This window comes from Ischnura elegans, chromosome 7 (genome assembly GCF_921293095.1).
Source record: "Ischnura elegans chromosome 7, ioIscEleg1.1, whole genome shotgun sequence".
Taxonomy (NCBI): domain Eukaryota; kingdom Metazoa; phylum Arthropoda; class Insecta; order Odonata; family Coenagrionidae; genus Ischnura; species Ischnura elegans.
This window is the reverse complement of record NC_060252.1, coordinates 70,414,054-70,435,366: the sequence shown is the minus strand read 5'-3', so window position 1 is coordinate 70,435,366 and position 21,313 is coordinate 70,414,054. Positions and strand designations below refer to the sequence as shown.

Below are 21,313 nucleotides of genomic sequence, written 5' to 3'. Positions count from 1 at the left end.
GGCGCTTCGATGCGCCACTAATCAACGGTGGCGCCACCAGCAATTAGCGACGGCTACAATCCATTCAAGGCAAGACGGAGAGCAAAAGAACATCCACAGTCTGTGACATAACGAGAGTGAGTTCGAGTCATACACACAATAATAGTGAAATAGGAGAGGAAGTCTTCACTAGTCCTCCACCAGGGAAGTGAGACGGAGGCCGTCGAAGCGACGTTTCGATGACTGACCCTGACATCCTCCTCAGGGAATACAATCAGCAGTCAGTTTGAACTTGACTCTTTACCATAATCCTCTACCAATTGAGCTTTCGGACACTAAATATTTAGACCCGGAGCTTAGCTCTGATACACAAGGTTATAGTTAAACCCACTCTAAGCTACAGACATATGAATATCACGAACTCACGCCAGACCAAAGACTTTCTCTGGCCACCTCGCTTCGAGAGGATTTTATGCTGGTTGGGTGTTCAATGGCTTCACCTGATAGTTGAACCCGAGACCCCAGAGTCAGAGCCCAAGTGTTACATCCACAAGGCCACTACGATCCTTCTGTTTCCGCGGGATTGATAAAATTAGGGAGGTCGAAACAAAAAAATGATGCTGAGAAGGCTTTCTGAACTGGGAGATGACGACACCCCGAAACACTGTGGGAAAGACGACTTCACCAATGTCACTCCATTCAGCAGAGACATCGCTCCCACCGACGCTTAACTGCTTCCTCTCAATAATTGAACATTTTTTCGAGCGGGGCCTTCTTCGATCTCGTCATCGTTTTTCCGACAGTTTGATTGGATGTGCCCACGAATAACGTGTAATAGCGATGTGACTACCATCCTGGGGACTAGTAAGAACATATTGGACCCTAAATGACGCGACGTCCTAGAACACAAGAGAAGCCTAAATACCTATTGGATTGGTGTAGCGTGGTTTCCGGTCATGCTGAATTGAGATCGATTTTCAGCAGAGGAGGAACCATTTCATCCAACTCCGGCTTTATGCTACCTCAAATTGAGTAGTATACAACAATCTAAGTTGAACTCCTCCAGCAATAGCACTGTTTCCGCCCAATGTGCCGAAGAATCGTTAAACCCATGCCATTTTAAGTCATGAAGAGCGAAATTATCTCACCAACCAAAGAAAAAAAAAAGAACATTTACAACAAGATATTTGACAGTGAATTTAAACCGCACATTAACGCACGAAAAGAATGAACAGCGTGATGGAGAAACGAATGCAATAAAAGATTATATATGAAAAGAAATTTTACGCCAAGAAGGATTTAAATGAAGCGGAAGACATATATAAATTCCTTAAGGTTTAAATAGTTTTATTTACCAACTATAACGGAGTTCTAAGAAAAAGAATATTCGGCTAACAGGGAATTCGCAGAGAAGTAACACTAGGGTGGAATCACACGAATTACGAAGTTAATACCCAGGAAATTGGACGAATGACAGAAAGCACGGTCCGCAGAATACGAAAAACGTAGTTCTTTAGTCATCCTAGACGGTTGAATCACGGTCACCATTCAGAGACAATGGGACAATTGGTAAGGAAAAAACCACACCCTTTTAAGAGATCAATTTCTCGTTCCGAGGCCGGAAACTTCTAATAAGTGGAAGCGAATGAGACACACTCCGTAAAACAACGTAACTTATTCCACTGCGCACAAATTATCTTTTCACCCTCAAGACACAATCGCCAACCGCAAATCAAAAACAGACACGAAAAAAGACTCACTGCTAGTAAACACCCATTACATACGTTTCGAAAATAAGAATTCCACGAGCTTTTGACCATTATTCTCCATGATCCAAGAAAATACCAGAGCATGTTTCCAAAAACATTAAACAGGTACAACATAACGATCAAGGCTCATACACCAAGCAATCGAAGCCTCCGGTAAGAATCCAAGGCAATATGCTTAAAACTAATCGTGAAAAATGTATTTTTACTGTAAAATAAAATTGCCAATGAAGAGGCAAAGGAAAATTTCAAAAGCAATTCAGGGTATTAATTGTCAAGGATTCGAAATGTTCACTTAAGGTAACTGCCAAAATCACGTTCAGACGAAAAAGGGAATACCTGGTCCTGTGATTGCAAAATTAATATGCCAACAACTATCCGCTGGCCTGTATCCGCTTGTAGGATATCTGATTCAATATCGTAGTAGTCGCACAGCTATAATTGGCGATGATCAACGATCTATGATAGGTTGACATATTATTTGGAAATCCAATTACACTTGACTTTCCCACTTTAAAACATTATATCTCCAATTATAACTCATTTCCTCACGAAGAATCTTACGGCCTACCTCCGCCATACCCAACCATAAATCATGTTCTCCACCTCACACCATTGTTTGTGGCTTAGAATCCTCTTTCAAATTCTTCCTCTGGCATGTTTCATATTACGGGATGTAAGCTAATGCTTGGATTATCCACATTTACGCGAATTTCCAAAATAAGGTCAAGACCACGAATACCCGTGGATTAAGGCACCCGTTGTGTCTGTAGTTCTATTACTATCATTAGAACTAAATTAACATCTTTTTCTGCATATAAATGGGAGGTTAGAACACAGACGTAAATTACCCGAATATATTACAATTATTACACCAAATAAAAACTTATCTCTCATCATGACCAAACAATACTTGCAAATTATCACACTTTTACAGCAAACTGCGTGAAATTGTGGCGTACTAATATTAAAAATGACCTTGTAAGGAATTTCTTAAAAAAATGCATCGATGCCATAAAGAAACGTTCAATGATAAGTTCCCTATTTATAATGTCCATGAGTTATTCATTAATTAAATTCAGAAGAACTAAGTGTGATGGAGTGGAATTTTTTTATATGAAAAAAACACGCAATTTCCACTCTTATAAACTTTTACTTCCGATCTCGGTTTCGCTGTCAATACATCATCTTCAAAGTATAAAATAGTTCTACTATTGTGTACATTGTTACTTCAAGGTATAAATTATTTTGTACCGCGAAAATGATATAGTAACATCGAAACCTAGGTCGGGAATAAAAATTCATAACCGTAGAAAGTTACAAGTGTTTCTTTCAATATTTATTAATTATTTCAAACCATTTTCCCATATTTGAATAGTTTTTATTGCATATTATCCAAGTTCTTCAAGACTTCATCTCAATATTTCCCCACTTTTTCCAACGTTCACTGGAAGGTATGGATCCTGCATAAACTAAAAAGTTACGCATTTCTTTCTACGCATTCACCATTTTAAAATAGGGAAAATATTCACAACATAGACACAAACGATTACAGCTGGTTCGATTAAGATGGAAAAGAAATGACGAGCTTACAACGTGCTTCCCCTATATACGTCACTACCACTAATTGTAAGCTATAAACTACCCTACCATTCTCATACGACGCCTCCTCAAAGGGGTGCGAAAAAATAATTAGCACTGAAATGCGAGATTTGGCCACTGGGCCAAAACATTTCTGAAAGGGATAAAAAGAAGGGGAACCACATCTCCTTGGCCTTTTTTCTTCTTTAAATTGGGAGAGAAAAAAACTACTTCCATACAAAACATTTCCATCATGACATCCTTCAAAAAGTTCAACAAAAACATGCTCAATGGAGAAAATTGAAACAAATTCTATCACATTAAAAATACTAAGGCTCTCCACATTCCAGATCGCTCTCTTCACCAACCTTTCCTTCAAATTCTTACATAACCATCCTCTCATAAGCTCCTTCCTGTTCATGAATGCCTCTTTTGGCAATTCACTTCCTGATGTCCTCACTGCTTTATCAAGTAACGGAATGCATACGCAACATTTTTAATATTTACTTATGATTATATTTTACCAATGGCTTACTCTATTACGAGTGGAAAAGCAATATATTTGAGAAAGAAAATAACTATGCAATAAAGAAAAGTATGGAGTGAGGAGAGGTCGAGGGGAAAGTGGAGGGGGTTGAAGAGGATGGGAGTGATGCGGAGGATTCACGAGTCCTTAATAGGTTGGCGAAGTGTTGGGAGGGAACGGAGGGGAAGTGGGTGTGGAGGGAGGGAGGGGAAGGGAAGAGGGTCGTTCACCACTATGCCCACCCCTCCTCTCCGTCATCACACCCACACCGCTCTCTCTAGCGGACACACGGGATGACTGATCCTCCCTACACCTCCCCTCTCACTCAGTGTGATGGCGAAACGACTCCCCGAGGAACGAACCGACTCGCGGCTCTCACGAACGAACGAACGATTCCCGGCGGGAAGCGATACAGTGAGAAGTCATCCCAGGAAAACGATACAGAATGTTTCATGGGGAATTGGCGATACTTCAGTAGGTGATAGGGGATACTATTTCAAGCATTTTTTAACCTATAAGCATGAGGTCGCAACCTCTTCGTTACTGAGCTATGGCAACGTAAACTTTTTTTTATAATGCGGTTACCATGAGAACTGTTTGCTTGGAGTACCCAACACTCTGGGAGGGAATGCACAATCGTATTCCTGATAATAGCTAAGCTCTCGTTTAATTAAGCTCAAAGATAAATTGTTTCAGACAATGAAAATCGCAATTTTTTGTCCAACGTTAATTATTTAATGTCCAAAAAATACAGAGTATAAAATAAAATGTTGAAAAGGCTGGATACCCAAGAAAAAAACCGTTGAATGGTAACTGCAAAGAACATTCAAAAATGTTTGCGTTGCCGTAGCTCAGTAACTAAGGAGTTGCGCCCCATGTTTATGGACAAAAAATGCTTAAAATTGTCTCCCCTACCTCCTACTGAAATATTACAGATTCCTCCTGAAACACCCTGTATATACAATTAGTGCGTAAGGTGGATACAACGTACCCATATTGCGCATACAAATTTCCGAGCAGCAGATCTAGGCAGCATATAACAGGGAAACGGGCGCAGTGTAATGTTATCAGGAAGGGAATAGCTTTAGCTAAGGAGGCGTTTATGCACAGGAAATAGCTAATAAGACGGTCATTATGTAATAGCGTAAATAAAAGACAACAGTCTTATCTGGAGAATAGCGCGAAGGCTTAGGAAAGATGACGAAAAAGGACTGGCGGCGTTCGGGATGTGGGTATGGAGAAGAATGTGTAGACCTGGTTGGGATGGAGCGATTACTAAACAGGAAGCTAAGGTAATTTCCAAGTAAGAAGGAAGAATGCTAAACAAAGGAAAGAGGAGGAGGAGAATACAATTAATACATAGAATGAAAGAGAAGAGGCTTGAACGTGGATCGAAGAGAGAAGTTCAACGAGGGAGGTGGAAAGCAAAGCAAGTAAACCCACCTAAACCGGTGGAATACCTGTGATAATTGTTATTTGCCGTCAATCACAGATAAAAAATATATTTACTGCAATATTTACTTTCATTTTTCAAAAATATAAAATTATATCAAGGGATAGAGGAAAAAATTAGACAGTGGATGGAGGATATTTTACTCATTTCACGATGCAAATCTTAGTTCGACAGAGAAGATCACCAAAAGATCATAGGAGAGACATTTTTAAGATATCATTCTTTCCTCGAATTGCTAATGTTACTGGTAGAAGAATAAAAGACCTTTTAGTAAGAATGTTAAAACGCACGTTTTCTGGACAATATCTATGCTGTTAGAAACATAACAATGCAAATTTGTGAAAATCCTTTATCTGGCATAACTATGGTAATTGAAGTAATGGGTTTTCGCCTCCTAAGAGCTATTTTAACTATTCTTTCTTCTATTAATGTCTCTAGCAAATTCTAGCCCCTTTCTACAAGATACAATCACATCACGTAGTTGGACTCCACTCGTTATTTAAAAGTTTCTAGTTCTCATCCTTTGGATCAAGCACACATTTGTCCGTCATCAACATCGCCAATCCCTTCCTCCTTCATTACTTCACTACTCAAAATGCCTGCATCCATTACCTATACGAAAAGCCCACTTTAGTGCCCATAAATATTGATTTCAAATATCGGAACGAATGAGAACGAGGAGATTATTCCTCAGAAGGGTCCCCACCCCAACTCTCAGCGACTATAGCTCCCAACACCATACGAAGCAGTGCAGGTGATCTCTGCGTATAATTATTATTTACTTTTTTCATTTTTTTTTCAAAACGTAAAATTGCCTCGTACTTCAACTTCCTCCGTCCGATAGGCCAAAAAGCAAAGAAAAATTGAACCGGAAATTAAAAGAGTGGTCGCGTGCAAGTCGACCCGAATTAACTCCCCGTCCATATTATTTATGACTCGACCGATGAGAGGAAAATTACTGCCCGTCGATCCGCCATCCAGCCGGGAGGCCTATACCTCCCTGCACCGGCGACCAAGTTTGGTGATCGACTTGGGGAACATTTGGAACGAGAAAAAATTCTCTATTTATTCGCCCTACATCAATAGTAGGTACCTTAAGAGCAAAGCGATCGACCACTGTATGAGTCAATCGGTGATCATGCGACAGAATGAAATACAATCGTTGAAACTTAACACACATCCGTAAAGCTAGGTGTTCTGATAAGGAAATCCAACTAACAAAAAGATGACCTATCGAGAGTCTGTCCAAATCGATAGCTTACATTGCCAACGTTTCGATTTTGTTAACCTTCATCAAGGCATGGTACTGCATTGAAACAATACATTAATGAAATGAAAACACTATTGTATTCCACCAATTTATGTTAAGGTATACCTGTTACGACGCAGCGACGTCATCATAAAAATCCTTTTGTACATAAAGGAAAAAGTAAATACTAGAATATTGATGTAAATAATATTCACACTTATGCCTAGTACATCACTCTCCAGCAAAAACAAAAGACAATCCCTCAAACTGGAAAAAAAACGCAAACAAAGAAAATAGGCAATTTATTCCATTTATTTTCCTATTTTCATTCGTGTTCGCCCTAGCCCTGTCCTTTATTTACCTACATCAACAGTTCTAAAGGAAATAATACCATCTCACGATTCATGACTGAGGAAATGGAATGGTGTCCCTGGAGGGTGGGAGGGTGACTAAGGACCTCCCGCCTTACTTCTTCTCAACTCCTCCTACATTCTTCTTCTTCATCTTATAATGCTTCCCATCAAATCGCCTCTCCTATCCCCCAACCCCACTTCGCTCTCCTGCCTGTCTACATCTCGACCAATTGCTTTTTGGCGTCCGCGAGTCGGATTGCCGCATTGCGCCTCGGCGAAAATCGCCGCAACCGACGCCGCCTTCGCCCGCCAACGCCTCATCCTCCCAGTTATCGAGCACATCCACCACTGACTACAACTACCGCGTCTTCTTACGCCACCGCGATGCTACACGCCCTCTCGCGGTCAGGCGGGAGGGCACGTGTTTATAGATCGTCCCATGCGCCCCTTCCAAACAAATAAGATCGATACATCCAAGTAATTTACCCCGCTAAGGGATTTCATTCAAGCAACACTCGGCCGACATTTCATTAAAAATTCTTTACCGCCGATAGATATGGGGTTCAAAAGAAAAATAATAGTATTTTCCATTATTTAATGCTGAAGACAAGTAATTTTCTCGTTAATGGAGATCCTTATTGAAGTACTTCTCTACGATGATCCTTTTTAATTAAACACAGCGGGCGAATAAATACAAGTATTTGCATTTTTCCTCATTCGATCAATTAGGTAAACAATTTCTCAGGCAAGGCAAACTTTTATTTTAATCACAATAAGCGGCAATGTACTAAAATTCGCTATTGCCGATGCACATTGAGTTCAATGAATAATTAATCGCATATACTACCGTTTTATCCTTAATCAAGCAGGATACGTGGAGGAAAAACACATTGCAAATTCTGGGTGGATGGGCAAAGGGCGGTTCAGGTACTAAATGAACTGATTATCTTCTCATGTGCATCAAGTATTGTTTTAGGCGTGATGTGGTGGAGCCGATAAATATTGTTGAAAGAGAACATTGAAAATGTTCACATACTACGTTAACAATTGAGAAGCGATAAATTAAAAGAGATATTTCACCATTATATAAGTATTAAACGGATAAATATGGGAATTCGTTTTTTACCTGAACCATAAAGGGCTTTAATAAATCTTATCGTAATTTCTCATTTCCTTTTTATGTGTGTACGGCTTGTGTCCTAACACTCCCTGACGCACGCCTTTTTAGGCGGCTTGCGGGGTATTATGTAGATGTAGATGAACAAATGTCTGTACGTGCTATGTCTTCTTTGAAACACATTTGAGGGTAGTAAAGGTAGGGTAGGGTTAGCTCCAATGGCTTTTAAACCGGTGACTGAAAAGTACGCCAAAATTCCCAAAACGAAAATTCGCTAAACAATGATCTGATAAACAAATGTCAATTTGTGATCATCAACCCCACTCGATAAATATTTATCTGAACAGAAAATATTAATTCCCAGCCATTATATCCATACCATGACTAAATCAAAACCAAACGGGATGCATAGGCGAATTGTGCAGGATGATCTATGCTTAGGATCAATGAACTCAACACCTAAGTCGCTCTCCATGTCATTCGTGAACCAATTCAATTCTGGGACGGTGCGAAAAAATCAAGCATGAAGGGGTAAAGGCGCCCTGCAGGTACAATTCAATCCTTGACCTTTACTTGAGAATGGATTTTCTCGCTTGCTTCATTTGCTTAAACGTAGGAATTCTTGAATAATCGGCATTCCTTAGACCAGGGAAACTCCGCCGCCAGGTTCGTTTAGTCTTAGCGAGTATACAAGCCATTGGATATTTGGTCGTAGATCGCGTCCGTTCAGCTGGTTTCTTCCCAACTCAATGCCTTATCATCGAGAAAAATGTGATTCATTCGCGCAAGTGTAATCATGGAGGAAAACACACAAGTCGCATTCTTTCTGCGCACGTCATAGATCTCTCGAGGTGATCCGACTTTAGTACAAATGGCAAACAAACAGTAAGACTGCATTTACCTGAACACCAACCTTACCAATGGCTTAGAAGTTTATCAGCAGCGCCTGATTATGAGAATTAAATTCCACTAAAGCGACCACAATTTTTATACGTAATACTTCATCTAGTTACACTAGTTTAATGATGAAAGACATATTGTTTCTTCCACAAGTTTATAAAAATGTCTATTTTATTACCGGTTTCGGCTATTACACCATTATCAAATACCTCAAACAGTATTTTTAATAACCTCATATAGTATTTAATAATGGTGTAGTAGCCGAAACCGGTAATATAATAGAAATTTTTATAACCTTGTGGAAGTAACAAAGAGTCATTCATTATTAATATGGAGCCCTTCCACCACGTACGTGCCGTAAGTTTCTATTTAATAGATACTCTAGGATTTGCAATTCGACATGAGACTTAATTATCCTATCACATGAAGCAATAAAAGCTACCGGACAATTTGATTTTTCGTCCAAATCAATAATTAATTAAGTGTTCTACCGATTTAGGTAGGTTTGCATAGAGCTCGAGAGAGCATTCCGACTCTTTCCCCTTCCCTCATGGACTTCCCTGTTGAATTCAAAATAAGGCCTACTCTCTTCCATTCTACCTAAAAAATCCTATTCCTATCTCTTCCATTCTACCTAAAAATCCTATTCCTATCTCTTCCTCGTTTACGCAACATTCTACCCTCTAAAAATATTTTCAACATCCCCTCCCCGCTAATTACTCCCTCCATCCATACTTTCTCTCTACTCTGTACCTCATCCTGAAGCTGTCTCTCCTCACCCACCTTGTCCAGCACTTTTCGTTCCACTTCCTTTCTGCCCACTTCACCTCCTCCATTCTTCAAGTAATATAATACATCAAAATAGCGGAATGCCATTTAGAATTGAGTGATAAGAGGCCAACTTCAAACACTATCGCCCCAAATAATCTATTTTTAATGACAGCCGTTACGCTATTAGAAGAAGTTAAGTACTTAAGTATTCACCACAGAGATATTTTGTATTTCTGCGGTGAAAAGGGAGCTTAAGTCCACTTCTCGCACACCTAAAACCTCTCCGCAGCAACGAGGAGACGGAATAAAAACATTTCGCCACCATCCTCCGGTCGCCCCGGCGACGACACCTTCGACTGTATACATATTCATTTCCGCTCGTCGTTAGCGACAGGGACGGCCCGTCACTCTTAAGTTATGCAGCCACGTCACTCGCCACTCGGCGAAAAAAAAAGAAATAGCAGATACACGAGGTGACTCCCTTGTTTCTGAGCTGCAGTCGCGAGGGGCCTCATCACTGTCAAATATTTAACGCATTACATGTCATCACTGCCACCTGACAACCACCATTTGGGAATATACGGGGAGTGGTCGGGCTCGTTGGAGCTAACATTATTTATTTCATCTCCTTCCCATTCATCCCATTCTGGGTTTGAGCTGTTAATCGAGTCTCGCAGCTTCCTTTTATCAACGTCTCAATGCCTCGGGTTGTTCTCCGCGTCGATTTATCATCGTGACGACAATGTAGCCACCGACTTTAAATCTGGAGACACCTGCTGCAACGCCGGCGAAAATGTCATCACGAAGATGAATCAACAGGGAGGACAACCCGGAAACCTAACTGCACCTACCACACCACTCCTCGAAAGCCTTCATGATCGTTTCAACAACTTAATCCCCACTTCTCTGGTCAATTAGTGTAATGTATGAGACCGTCAGAAAAGTAGCAATTTTCCATCTATTTTTCCTAATGAAACCAATCCTTAGTGTCGAGATTATCGATAGCATTGGCATACCGTTGTTTAAGTACAACGGAGAAACCACTTTCATAGGATGAACGCCTATTGTGCTTTCAGCAATAGAATGTGGCCAGAGGTTTTAGCCACAAGAAGAAGGCCTGAGAATGAGTGGCATAAAGATCGATGAGTTTCGAGAGGTAATCCCTTGATATAATTACAACGTAATGAGGAGATATGGAAAATAATTTCGGAAATACCTCTAAAATTTCTTCATGAGAATGATGCTACAATAGCACGCGTATTGAGGTAACGTGTTCCTTTCCCTGCATTATTCCCAGCAGCTGTTTTTTCGAAATTTCGTTTAATTTAATAATAATTATTATATATAGGGATTATGATAATTATTTATAATCCCTAAAATTTATACCACGCCTACCAAAGATTAAAATAAATAATATTCGCGTAAAATTTAGATTACTGGATCGAGCGTAAAAATTACACGTTCTTCAGAGACCGAATCTAAGTCAGTCACCACGGTGACTTTTTCGCCAGATTTTGACAGGTAAATGATGCACCTGCGTATGTCGTTCCCGACTTACGGCACAGCCGATCTACGATCAAGTATTTGGAAGGAATCTTCTTCGAAAGCCGAGGAGTACCTGTACGCATTTCTCCCATTGTTTCCGGAATAACGACCAATTCACAAAAAAAGGCGAGCACATTTCACAGGTTATAAAATCAAGTGACCCCCGCCTTGCAGGTAGTAGGTAGCCCAAGAACGGCAAAGATAGTTTTGAGGCGATCTGAGCGAAACGCTGCTCCTCGGAAAGAGTTTTATACACTCGAGCCTTTCGTGGGCGGAAACGTATCGTCGTGAGCCGCGAAGATGCTTTCTTTTTTTCTCTCTCTCCTCTAAACTACGTTTCTTAACGGTTTCTTTCTCTCGCCGAGTTATTAAAGTGGGAGGCGGCGGTGGTCGCGAAGGGGATATGCGGTAGAGAGTCTTTGCTCCGAATGTGGAGACCGACCGACCTCTCTTCTCTCTCCGTCTGTCCGTAACGCTTGAACGCCCAGTTCGTGTGCTTCGCAGCAATAATAATGGGCTCTGGCCGGCCCAAGGGGTCAACGCATTCGCGCTCCACAGCTCCTCTCTAGGCTCCCACGAACTCTCCGCCGACCAGGAGAGAGCGTTTTCGATGTGCGGGAAATTATCTTCCGGGCGATATAGCAACGAGCTGCGGGGTCGGATGAAACCTTTTCTGCATCCGCGGTGGAATTACTGAGATTCCAACGACTGTTTTTTTTTTATGGACGCCATCTCGGAAGGTGATGAGAGGCAGCTTCTAGACGAGATATGGAGGAGACATAAGGTATGAATTGAGCGAGTACTTAGCGGGAAGGGGATGTTGAAAATAGTGCTAGAGGATAAACAAGGGAGAGAGTAGGATTTTTTGAAAGAATGAAAGGGAGTAGGCCTTATTGAGAATTGAAGACGCTGAAGGAGGACGAGAAAAGACTGGATGTGCTTAAGATGTGGTTGTGGATGAGAATTGAGAAAGGCTAATGGGACAGCGGAAGAGGAACGATGAAGTGCTTGACATAGTGCACAAGGGGAGAATACAAAGAAATCAAGGCCTGGATGGAACGAGCACAAAGCGAGGAGGGCATGCAAAAAAACGTCGTTAAATGGAAGAATGCTACGTAAGGAATGAAGGGAAGAAAGAAAGTAATATTTGTAGAATGAATGAAAGGGAAAAGTGCTACAGTCAATTAAAAGGGAAAGTCGATGAGAGTACGAAGATCAGTTGGGGTGATTCCCGAAATGCTCCACCCAAACACTAACCGGAATAATAATAATAATAAAAATAGAGTAATTTTAGCCTAGGAGTTACTCAAAAGCAAGATAATTACGCGTAAATATTTCATAGGCGTCCACTAAAACTAGAAATTGTAACACGCAATCCTAAAGCTCGACACTCCGCTGGTAAGCCTTCTTCCATCAAACAGCAGCGTCTGCCCCACCCAGAGAAAGGGAAGGACTATTTTTAACGAGTCGATCTTTGGTGGAAGGACATTCAATGCATTCGTTCAGATAATCGATGGAAAACGATTTCGCATCTTGGGTATTCGAGGAAGGGGTGAGGGGAGGAAATGGGACTATTCGGGATGACCTCGCAAGCCACTTACTTGCTCACTGGTCGGAATGAGGTCACTTGCCGAATGAGGCGTCGCAATCGAAAAATCTGTGGAAGGAAACGAGTGTGACAAAAGGACGCTCGCTCAGTTGGGAGGAGACGGAAGCAGCCAGTTTGGCGGAAGGGGAGAATCGAAGCAACGACGACGGAGCAACGCCATCTGAAGACACATGCAGAAAACAAAAATCTTACACAGATCCAAGCAGGGGAGAGATTTTAAGTAAAAGGCAATGGGTGCCCCTTCGAAATGAGTAGGAATCAATGGCGTAGCGAGGGGGATTTCGGCGGGTGCGGACCTCTCCCCTCCCTCCGAAATAAAAAAATACCATTACTTTGCTTCATCGTAATAGAAAACAAAATATTGAAAAACAATTACTAACAAAAGATATCTTTGAAAAAAATTAAGTTTTTTTCTAATATGAAGGGTTGAAATTCGTTTAAAAACCTCTATTTAAATCCCTGTTTTTGAAAAATTTTCTCCCGCACCCCCCGGGTTTTAGACTCCACCCCCCTGAACGAAATTCCTGGCAACGCCAGTGGTAGGAATACTGCTGAATAATAGCCTCGGGGCGCTTGAGACGTAGGTATGGAGGGTAATGAAGAAGACGAGACGGACAAAGAAGGGAAATGGTAGATGTGAAGGTAGAGGAAAGGCTAGAAGTGAAAGGCGAGAAGAAAGATAGAAGAGAAAGAAACTTCTGTAGGAGATACAAATGAGATGGAGAATTAGGAGCATATAATAAGTGGAGAAAGGATACTGAAGATACTAATGGAGGGAAGGATGCTAGTTTAGGGGACAAGTAGGATTAAGAGAAGGAAGGTCATGGATAGTCTGAAGACCAATATGCCTTATGCAATACTTAAAAATTAAAAGTGGTAATCGGGATAGGTAAGCTAAGTAATAATTATAGTGAAAGCTTCCTTCTATTCCAAACGCACTAAAAATGTTGGATCTTTTAGAACTGTTTATAATAGCATCTGAGCCACCCATAATGGATGAGGAGAGGAAAATGTTGAGGAAATTTACCGAATAGAAAAAGGATTCTGATCGAGCCAAGCGAGGAAGGGATGATGAAAAGCGTGTGAGAGTAAAGCTAAGCGGGGAGGGAGTATATAAGATTTATACACATGAAAGATGTATTGATTGGAAAGAAGAGGCAAGCTCAATTTGGGGATAGAGACCAGTCGCGGGAACTTACTCAAAAAAATTACTCCCCGTAATATCTAACCTTATAGGCAATAATAATTAAATGATAATAATGGCAGTCCTCATATATTCAAGATTGGTTCTAGATTTTTCTTAATCATTAATAGTTTCCGACTCCTTTTCGATTAGCCGATGAATAATAACATGAACACGGCCAAAAATTAAACTTCCAATAAAATAGAGTCAAAACGATAACTACAGCCGACAATTTATCAACATCAACCAGAAAATCGATCGTAATAGTATCATTATTTGAATTATCACTGTTCTTCTATTGATTTCGTTGGGAAGCCGATGGCAATAATGGCCTAGGGACATAGCCATTGAGTAAAATCCAATCGTGTTGCTCCTCTGAGCGTTAAAAACTCTCCAATAGTGGAGAGAGTTGGAAAGAGAGGGAAAGAGACAACTTTGACAACAACGCGTGGGAAAGCGCACCAGGGAAGCGAGGGAACCAACGCATCTTGGAAGGGCGAGGCTGTGAGACAGTAGATTATATATATAGAAGGGGCAGGGGAGGAGAGAAGAAAATTCGGGTGTTCAGGTTTTGTGGTAGGGCAGGGAGGGAGTCAGGCAGACTCCAGTAAAATATTTTTAAAGACGTAAGGCGGAGAATGAGGCAGAGACAGGGAAGACGTTAAGCACTAGGAATGACGGAAAACACAGGAATAAAGGAGAGTTTTAGATAAAGAAGAAATAGTCAACTACAAGATATGCCCGACAAGAGCTCCATTTGCGGAACTTGCCGGAAGATCATTCCCTTCCACTGACAAGAGTATAACATACAAATATTAACGTTAAGAAATAAATATTGGCTTACAAAACTATGTGCCATTCTACCGTACTGAGATGAGTGAGAACAATAGGGATACTTAACGCTCCCTTCTAAATTGAAATTAAGTAAACCCTAATACTAAAAGGTTAAAGTTAGTTCATTCATCTGCTGACTTTGAGAATAAGGTTTTCATACAGTAAAATATTGTTAAAACATATTTTTCAAATGATAACGCATTTTTAAAATTCATGTTCGCCATAACAGTTTACGAAGAGCGTGGAAACGAATTGGGTAGAGCGTTTGTCTACTGATCGAGAGGTTACGCGTTCAAATCCCAGGTGAAGACTACGGACACCCCCAAACAAAAAAAGTGCGATGTGGCCCAGGGAAAGGAACTGGCTCCCCTACCCTTGTGTGTGGCCTGTGGCTTAGTTCGGGGTGAGCTCTACCCTTACCTATAAAATCAAAACTTCTGTAAAATCTATGAGTGAGTGATCAGTTAACTTAATAGTTTGGCGCGACTTAGTTCCTGCTTTTCTCACATTAAACCGTCTCTGGATATAGCCCGAGTTAGATTATTACCCTACTCAAAAACTCGAGGGAGATAGGTGAGGCAACAAGAGGGAACACGGAATGGACGCTTCCTCCCCGCATTTCTCTTGCTCAATGGGAGAAAGATATATAAAAGGGGTTTAAGGGTGCAAGAAAAAGAGGGTGGCCAAGAGGGGATGGGTTCCTATTCGAGGGAATTCCCGGGGCTGACAAAAAATAAGAGACAGCGAGGGTGAGACCAGACGTCCCTCACTCTCATAGAACAACTCAGACGCGAGTAGGAAACTAGAAGAAAAATATATATACACAGGTTAAGCAATTCAAGCTTGACAATTTGCTGTTTCACCTTCATAATGTTCTATTAACTATTACATTTCACCTAGCGACGATGTAGCACACTGACACCTAAATCGGAATTGTCTTATTAACTTTTTAAAATGTTGAAGTATTTAAATTGCCCAGGAAATTCAAAATCGCCCTATTCCCGCCCCGTGGGCTCGGGTTCAAATCCCGGCGGTGAAAAAGAATTTTCAGGAACTGCCCGATCCCTGCTTGAATGTTGTGTGGAGGACATTTCAAGCGCAACACTCCGTCCGCCGGATGGGACGTTAACCCGTGGTCCCCTTGGCGCCTTTCGGCTAATGCCGAGGCCGGGTATCTCTCCTCCCTTTCATACCAACACTTCTCTCATGGCGAAAATGACCTAAGCTGTCGGCCGCATCTTCCAAATACCATACCATACCTTATTTTCGCACGAAGCGTTTAGTTGTTACCATAACATAAGGCACTCGTAAGGGTTGTCATAGCAACGAAACTCGTCGAGAGAAAATACATTCAGTGAAAATATTACACTTTCTTATTATCTCCCACTACACTCGTCGGCATGAAAACCGAAATGATATTTTAACATAAAATAACAAAAGCTGAAAAGAATAGGTTAAGTAAAAAGGACACTTCCACGTAATACTCCTAACCGTCAAAACTATCGGAAGATTTTTAATTCTCGCATTACACATAATAATGGCTCATAAAAACTGGTGATTTAAGTCGACTGCTTGGTCTACCACGAAAACATAAACGGGGAAAGAGGGAGAAAATGCGCATCTATGGATCCATTCCTCTAAATCTCATCCACCAAATCTCTCGCCAGCGTTGTGAAATATTAAGGCCCGAGAGTATGCAGACGTTTTACGGAGACGCCATTGCGAGTGGCTCGGATCCAGTTCGGCTCTCAATCGGTGGAAACGCCTCGTGGTAAACACGAATGCCCGACCAGAGAGACATATTCGTGGACACCCGCCACTCCGCTTGGACCCAAACCGACTAAGGGGCGAAAACAGGGACAGGGAGAGGGGGGGTTTGGATAAGGGGTAGGGAGGGAGTTAAGGGTGCGGCGACAGGGTAAGCAACAGGGACACCAAAATAGCGCCCGCGAGAGAACACCCCAACCCGCATGAGAGGCAAAGGGAAGGAGACGGCGGGAATAAATACGTTTCGGGGATAAAAGTCGGGAGCGATGGAGGGTGGTGTACTCGTCCAATAGGAAGCCAAAATCGAAACAAGGAAGGCACGTGCTCTAGGCTGGTTCGATTGATCGTGGGCGCTTTGAAAGCAGAGAACTCTAAAAAATGCAATGCTAATACTCAGTATACAAATGAATCCGAGAAGTAGCGCATCTGGGCATCTTCAGAAAGAGCTCAAGAATTTTTTTTCATTTAAATTCAGGATAAACACGCTACTAAGGAAATAAATGTTTTTCCAACTCAAATAATTCGGATGTGATGGTATCATGGAGGGTGATCACTTGGATTATATACGATAGATTTTGCGGAACAAAATGCACTATGCTCACGTTCAAAATTATCGAATTTCCTAATATAAAATATATGGAAGACGGCTTCAGCCTGGCTTTAACTGATCCCGTGCGCAACGAATAGCAACTAGCAGTCAATTGTGTGAGTTCAACGAATGGATGGTTTTGGCCAATGACAAAGCATTTGGCAATTCCGGTGATGGTGCCACTTATCGACGATCCTCGTATGCACTTTCGGGTGACCCAATTGGCTTTTTTTATGGCTCACTTTTTATTACTGCCTTATTTTTGATAATAAAAAGTAGTAGACTATCAATGGTCGATGGGTATGACCCGATTAATGTAATCCTGCGGTTGCGTTACCAAGGATAAGAAAGAGACGTAGAAGGACAAAATAAAGAAATAGAAATGGAAATATCTCATTACTCAGTCCTTTAGATTGAAGAGATATAAATTACTCTGTTCAATGTTTAGTAAGCAAATGGATAATAGTATAATTAATAGTATTTCGTTTATAGAAGAAATCATACAACATTTTGCAAGTTGGTATTAAACTAGACAGAAATCACGGTCACCAGCTTAACTAATACATTATAACTAACGCTCCTTCTACCAATTTTTGAAGGAATAAAGCCCAACCCAATAGATGTAATCAAACTAATTAAACAATTACCACTATATCCTGGCAAGTCAGCCCGAAAGAGAATGTAGAAGAGGACATAATTGTATGATACATTATCATTCCTTCAATAAGATTCTCAAGGAAATACATTACGTTCTACGATATGTTCAGCCACAACAGAGACGGGGAGAGATTGTTACGAATGGTTATAAAGAGGTATATGACCGTCACCATCCATATTAGGGCTCGAGACTACCCTAAATCGGACTAACTTGGGTAAACCATATACCTAGAAGCTACAGGCATAACACAGGGGGAAATAGGATGAACGGCACCTACCTGAAGATGGGGACCCGCTTGGCTGATGTGGAGCTGCTGCGCCGAGCTGATCTGCAGACCGTTTGGACCCGGATGCGAGGGCGGCCTCGGCGGTGTGCCCCTGCCGAACTGCTGTTGCTGCTGCCCCGGGCCCGGCTGACCTGCACCCGAGCCGGGACCGCCAGGCACCCCTTGCTGCGGGTGCGGGTGGTGATGATGGTGTTGCGCCTGGGGGCTCTGCTGCGGGGGACCGCTGCCTGGCTGACCCGGCTGACCCCGGACCAGATAAGCACCAGGGTGGGCTTGCATCTGCTGCGGACTGCCACCGTAATGCGAGAACTGCTTCGCGCCCGGTGGACCGCCCGCCCCCTGACCCCCTCCCTGGCCTCCAGCGCCACCTCCGCCCCCGGGAACGCCTTGCTGTCCGCCCCCGTAACCCGGAGGAGGGCCACCGCCTCCACCTCCGAGCATCCCACCAGAAGGAGAGGGCGAGGAAGCCGCGAGGCCGGGCGGGGGTTTCTGCTGAGGAGAGTGTTGTTGCTGCTGTTGTTGTTGTTGCTGCTGCTGGTGGAAGTGGTGCAGGGCCTGCTGACGCTTCTGGGCCTCCATCCCGCCGCCCTGGAAGCCGGCCTGCTGAGCTGCCGCCGCCGCCGCTGCGGCCGCAACGAAGATAGCCTCCTGGTTGCCGAAGGGAGATGCCGCACCACCCGCTGCACCGCCCCCTTTCGAGAGGAACTGAGGCGGGGGGCCGTGAGGGGTCGTGGGTCCACTGCCGGGGCTGCCCATGAAGTCCCCTCCGCCTCCACCGCCGCCTCCGCCGCCGCCACCACCCCCACTACCGAAGGGAAACTCGGCGTATGGGGATCTTGCGTTTCGTGGCGCTGCCTGCTGAGGTCCCGAGGGTGCATGTGTCGGGCCCCCGAAGCTCATTCCCATTTGCTGCGTCTTGTGCTGGTGCTGCTCCGCCATCTGCTTGAGAGTCTGAGCTGCCGGACTGAGCTCCGCTTTGCCGAAGTCGAGGCTCGGGGGGTAAGAGGGCATTCGTCCCTGCGAGTGTGGGGGTCCGTGGGGGTGGGGCGGGGGTGGAGGGCCACCCTGCTTATTGGCGAGCGATGAGGGGGGTTGGGGTCCGTGGGGGCCCTCGAACAAGCCCCCTTGAGGTTGGGGAGAGAACTGCGGTCCTCCCTGAAGAAGCGGACTGCCGACGCTGTTGCTGTGGTTGCTGTTGCTTGAGTGGTTGCTGAGGCAGCCCGCCGCTGCGGACCCGGCGACGGACGTGGGCACTTTGCCAACTACGCCGCTCTGCTCCATCATATGGTGGGCCGATTGGTGGTGGTGATCTTTCTGATCCGGCGTCGGAGGACACGCGCCTTCCTCCACTTTAGGCACCAGCTGCCCAGAGTTGGCCAGAGAGTTTTGGTTGCCGTTGGTTCCCGCGTTTCCCGTCGCTCCCGGACCTTGCCCCTGGTTGCTGTTCCCGCCAGCTCCCACGTTGCTCGCCGGTCCGCCTGCGCCTGCATTTCCTTGAGGTCCACCCGTTCCGCCGGTGGTCGCACCCGTCCCCGGATTTGCACCCGTCGCCGCCGCGCCCGCATTTGCGTTCGCTCCCCCCTGCGCTGCAGCCGCCAACACGACGCTGTTGGCAGCTGCCGCGGCGGCGGCCAGCCCATCCACACTCTTCTCCTCGAAGTCGAACTCCCGCATGAACTCGGGGTGGAAGTCCGAGATCTCCGAGATGAGATCCTTGAAAGCGTCCGACGTAATGATTTCGTCACTCGTGTCGTCGCCAATGAGGTCGGTGAAGCCGGGGAAGGTGGCCCCGTTGGCCGCCGCGTCCTTCTCCAGCGCCGCCGCGCATTGTTCCAAGTCCACGAACTCGTTGTCACCAGGCTCCTGCTTACACTCGACCAGGGTGCCGATGTCCACGCACCCGAGGCCCCCGACCCGGGAAGGCGTTCCGGGCCCAGACTTGGGCGTCGCGGGGGAGGCACAGCCGCCGCCTCCCGGAGGTCCTGCGGAACCGGGGGCCCCCGCTGGCCCCGTTCCCGGAGTGCCGGCATTTCCGCCGCCGACATCGCTCTTCACAGAGGCGTTGGTGAGTGCCTTGACCGTCACGTTGGTCGATATCTGCTGAGGCTGCGAGTTCGCGGTCGACGTGGTGAACTCGAGTTGTTGAACGATCTCGACGGAAAACTTCGTGAGGCCCTCGCCGCCCCTTTGTCCCTGCTGCCCCTGCCCAGGACCTGGTTGGCCCTGCTGTTGCTGCTGCTGTTGCTGTTGTTGTTGCTGCTGTTGTTGCTGCTGGGGGTTTCCCTGGTTTAGGTGGTTGTGGTGCGGCGGACCTTGCTGGTTGCCTTGGTGCGGCTGGCTTGGTCCGCCTTGACCTTGGTGGGAGTGCTGCTGGGGTTGATGTGGGTGCCCGGGGCCGGGGCAGTGTAATTTCGAGGGTGGCTCGAAGGCGTCTCCAGGTCCACCTGGAGGCTCCAGCTCCTCCGCCGTCCGCTTCAGGAATTTCTGCTGCTGGAAGGAGAAAAGTAAGAAACGTCAAATGGTGGAGCCAAAATGAGCAGTCTGCAGAACATTTAAAGAGTTTAGAACTTTCTAAAAACAAGCCATGCCACATTTATTTAACCATCCCTCAATTTAACTGAATGAAAAAATGGATGAATTAAAATAAAAACGAAATTACATTTGTGACAGCCGCGAACATGAAGATAGAATAATTTTGGGCGAGAAATTATACCCATGATACCTTTTTTAAGGCCTCTAGTTTTAACAGTTATTTGGATTTGAATCGGCGAATTTTATTGATAACATTTGCTTCAATTGCCAAAAGAATTTACTAGTAGATTCCTAATTTCATGGCGACGGGTCCAGCAGTCAGACCACAAAATAACTATTCCCCGTCAGTACAAACGCTCGCCCGTCATATAAGAACTGCTGATGCACTAGTCCAAATTTACTTCGATAGGAGAAAATAATAAAAGAAACCTTATCATGGTATAATCATGATAAGGAGTTCCATCATGTAAAATTGCTCATTTATACAAAGGCTATGGTTCTTCTTTTTGAAAAACGCATTGCTCCTCGATGCACCTCTCATCTCTAAAGTGGAGCACTGAAAAAAAGCGCCAGAGCTCAGACACTAGCGCAACCATGAAATCGAGGCCACGACAA

At 44.0% G+C, this 21,313-nt stretch overlaps 1 protein-coding gene across 2 annotated transcripts in view; it reads right to left on the bottom strand.

Annotated features, from left to right (window-relative positions):
- LOC124162118 (neurogenic protein mastermind-like) overlaps positions 1–21,313 on the bottom strand; it is a 592,489-nt gene that overhangs the window by 228,726 nt on the left and 342,450 nt on the right. For both annotated transcript variants that reach the window (XM_046538524.1, XM_046538525.1), the window contains exon 2: positions 18,158–20,656. In XM_046538524.1, the coding sequence (XP_046394480.1) occupies positions 18,158–20,656 (2,499 nt within the window). The remainder of the gene's footprint in view (positions 1–18,157; positions 20,657–21,313) is intronic.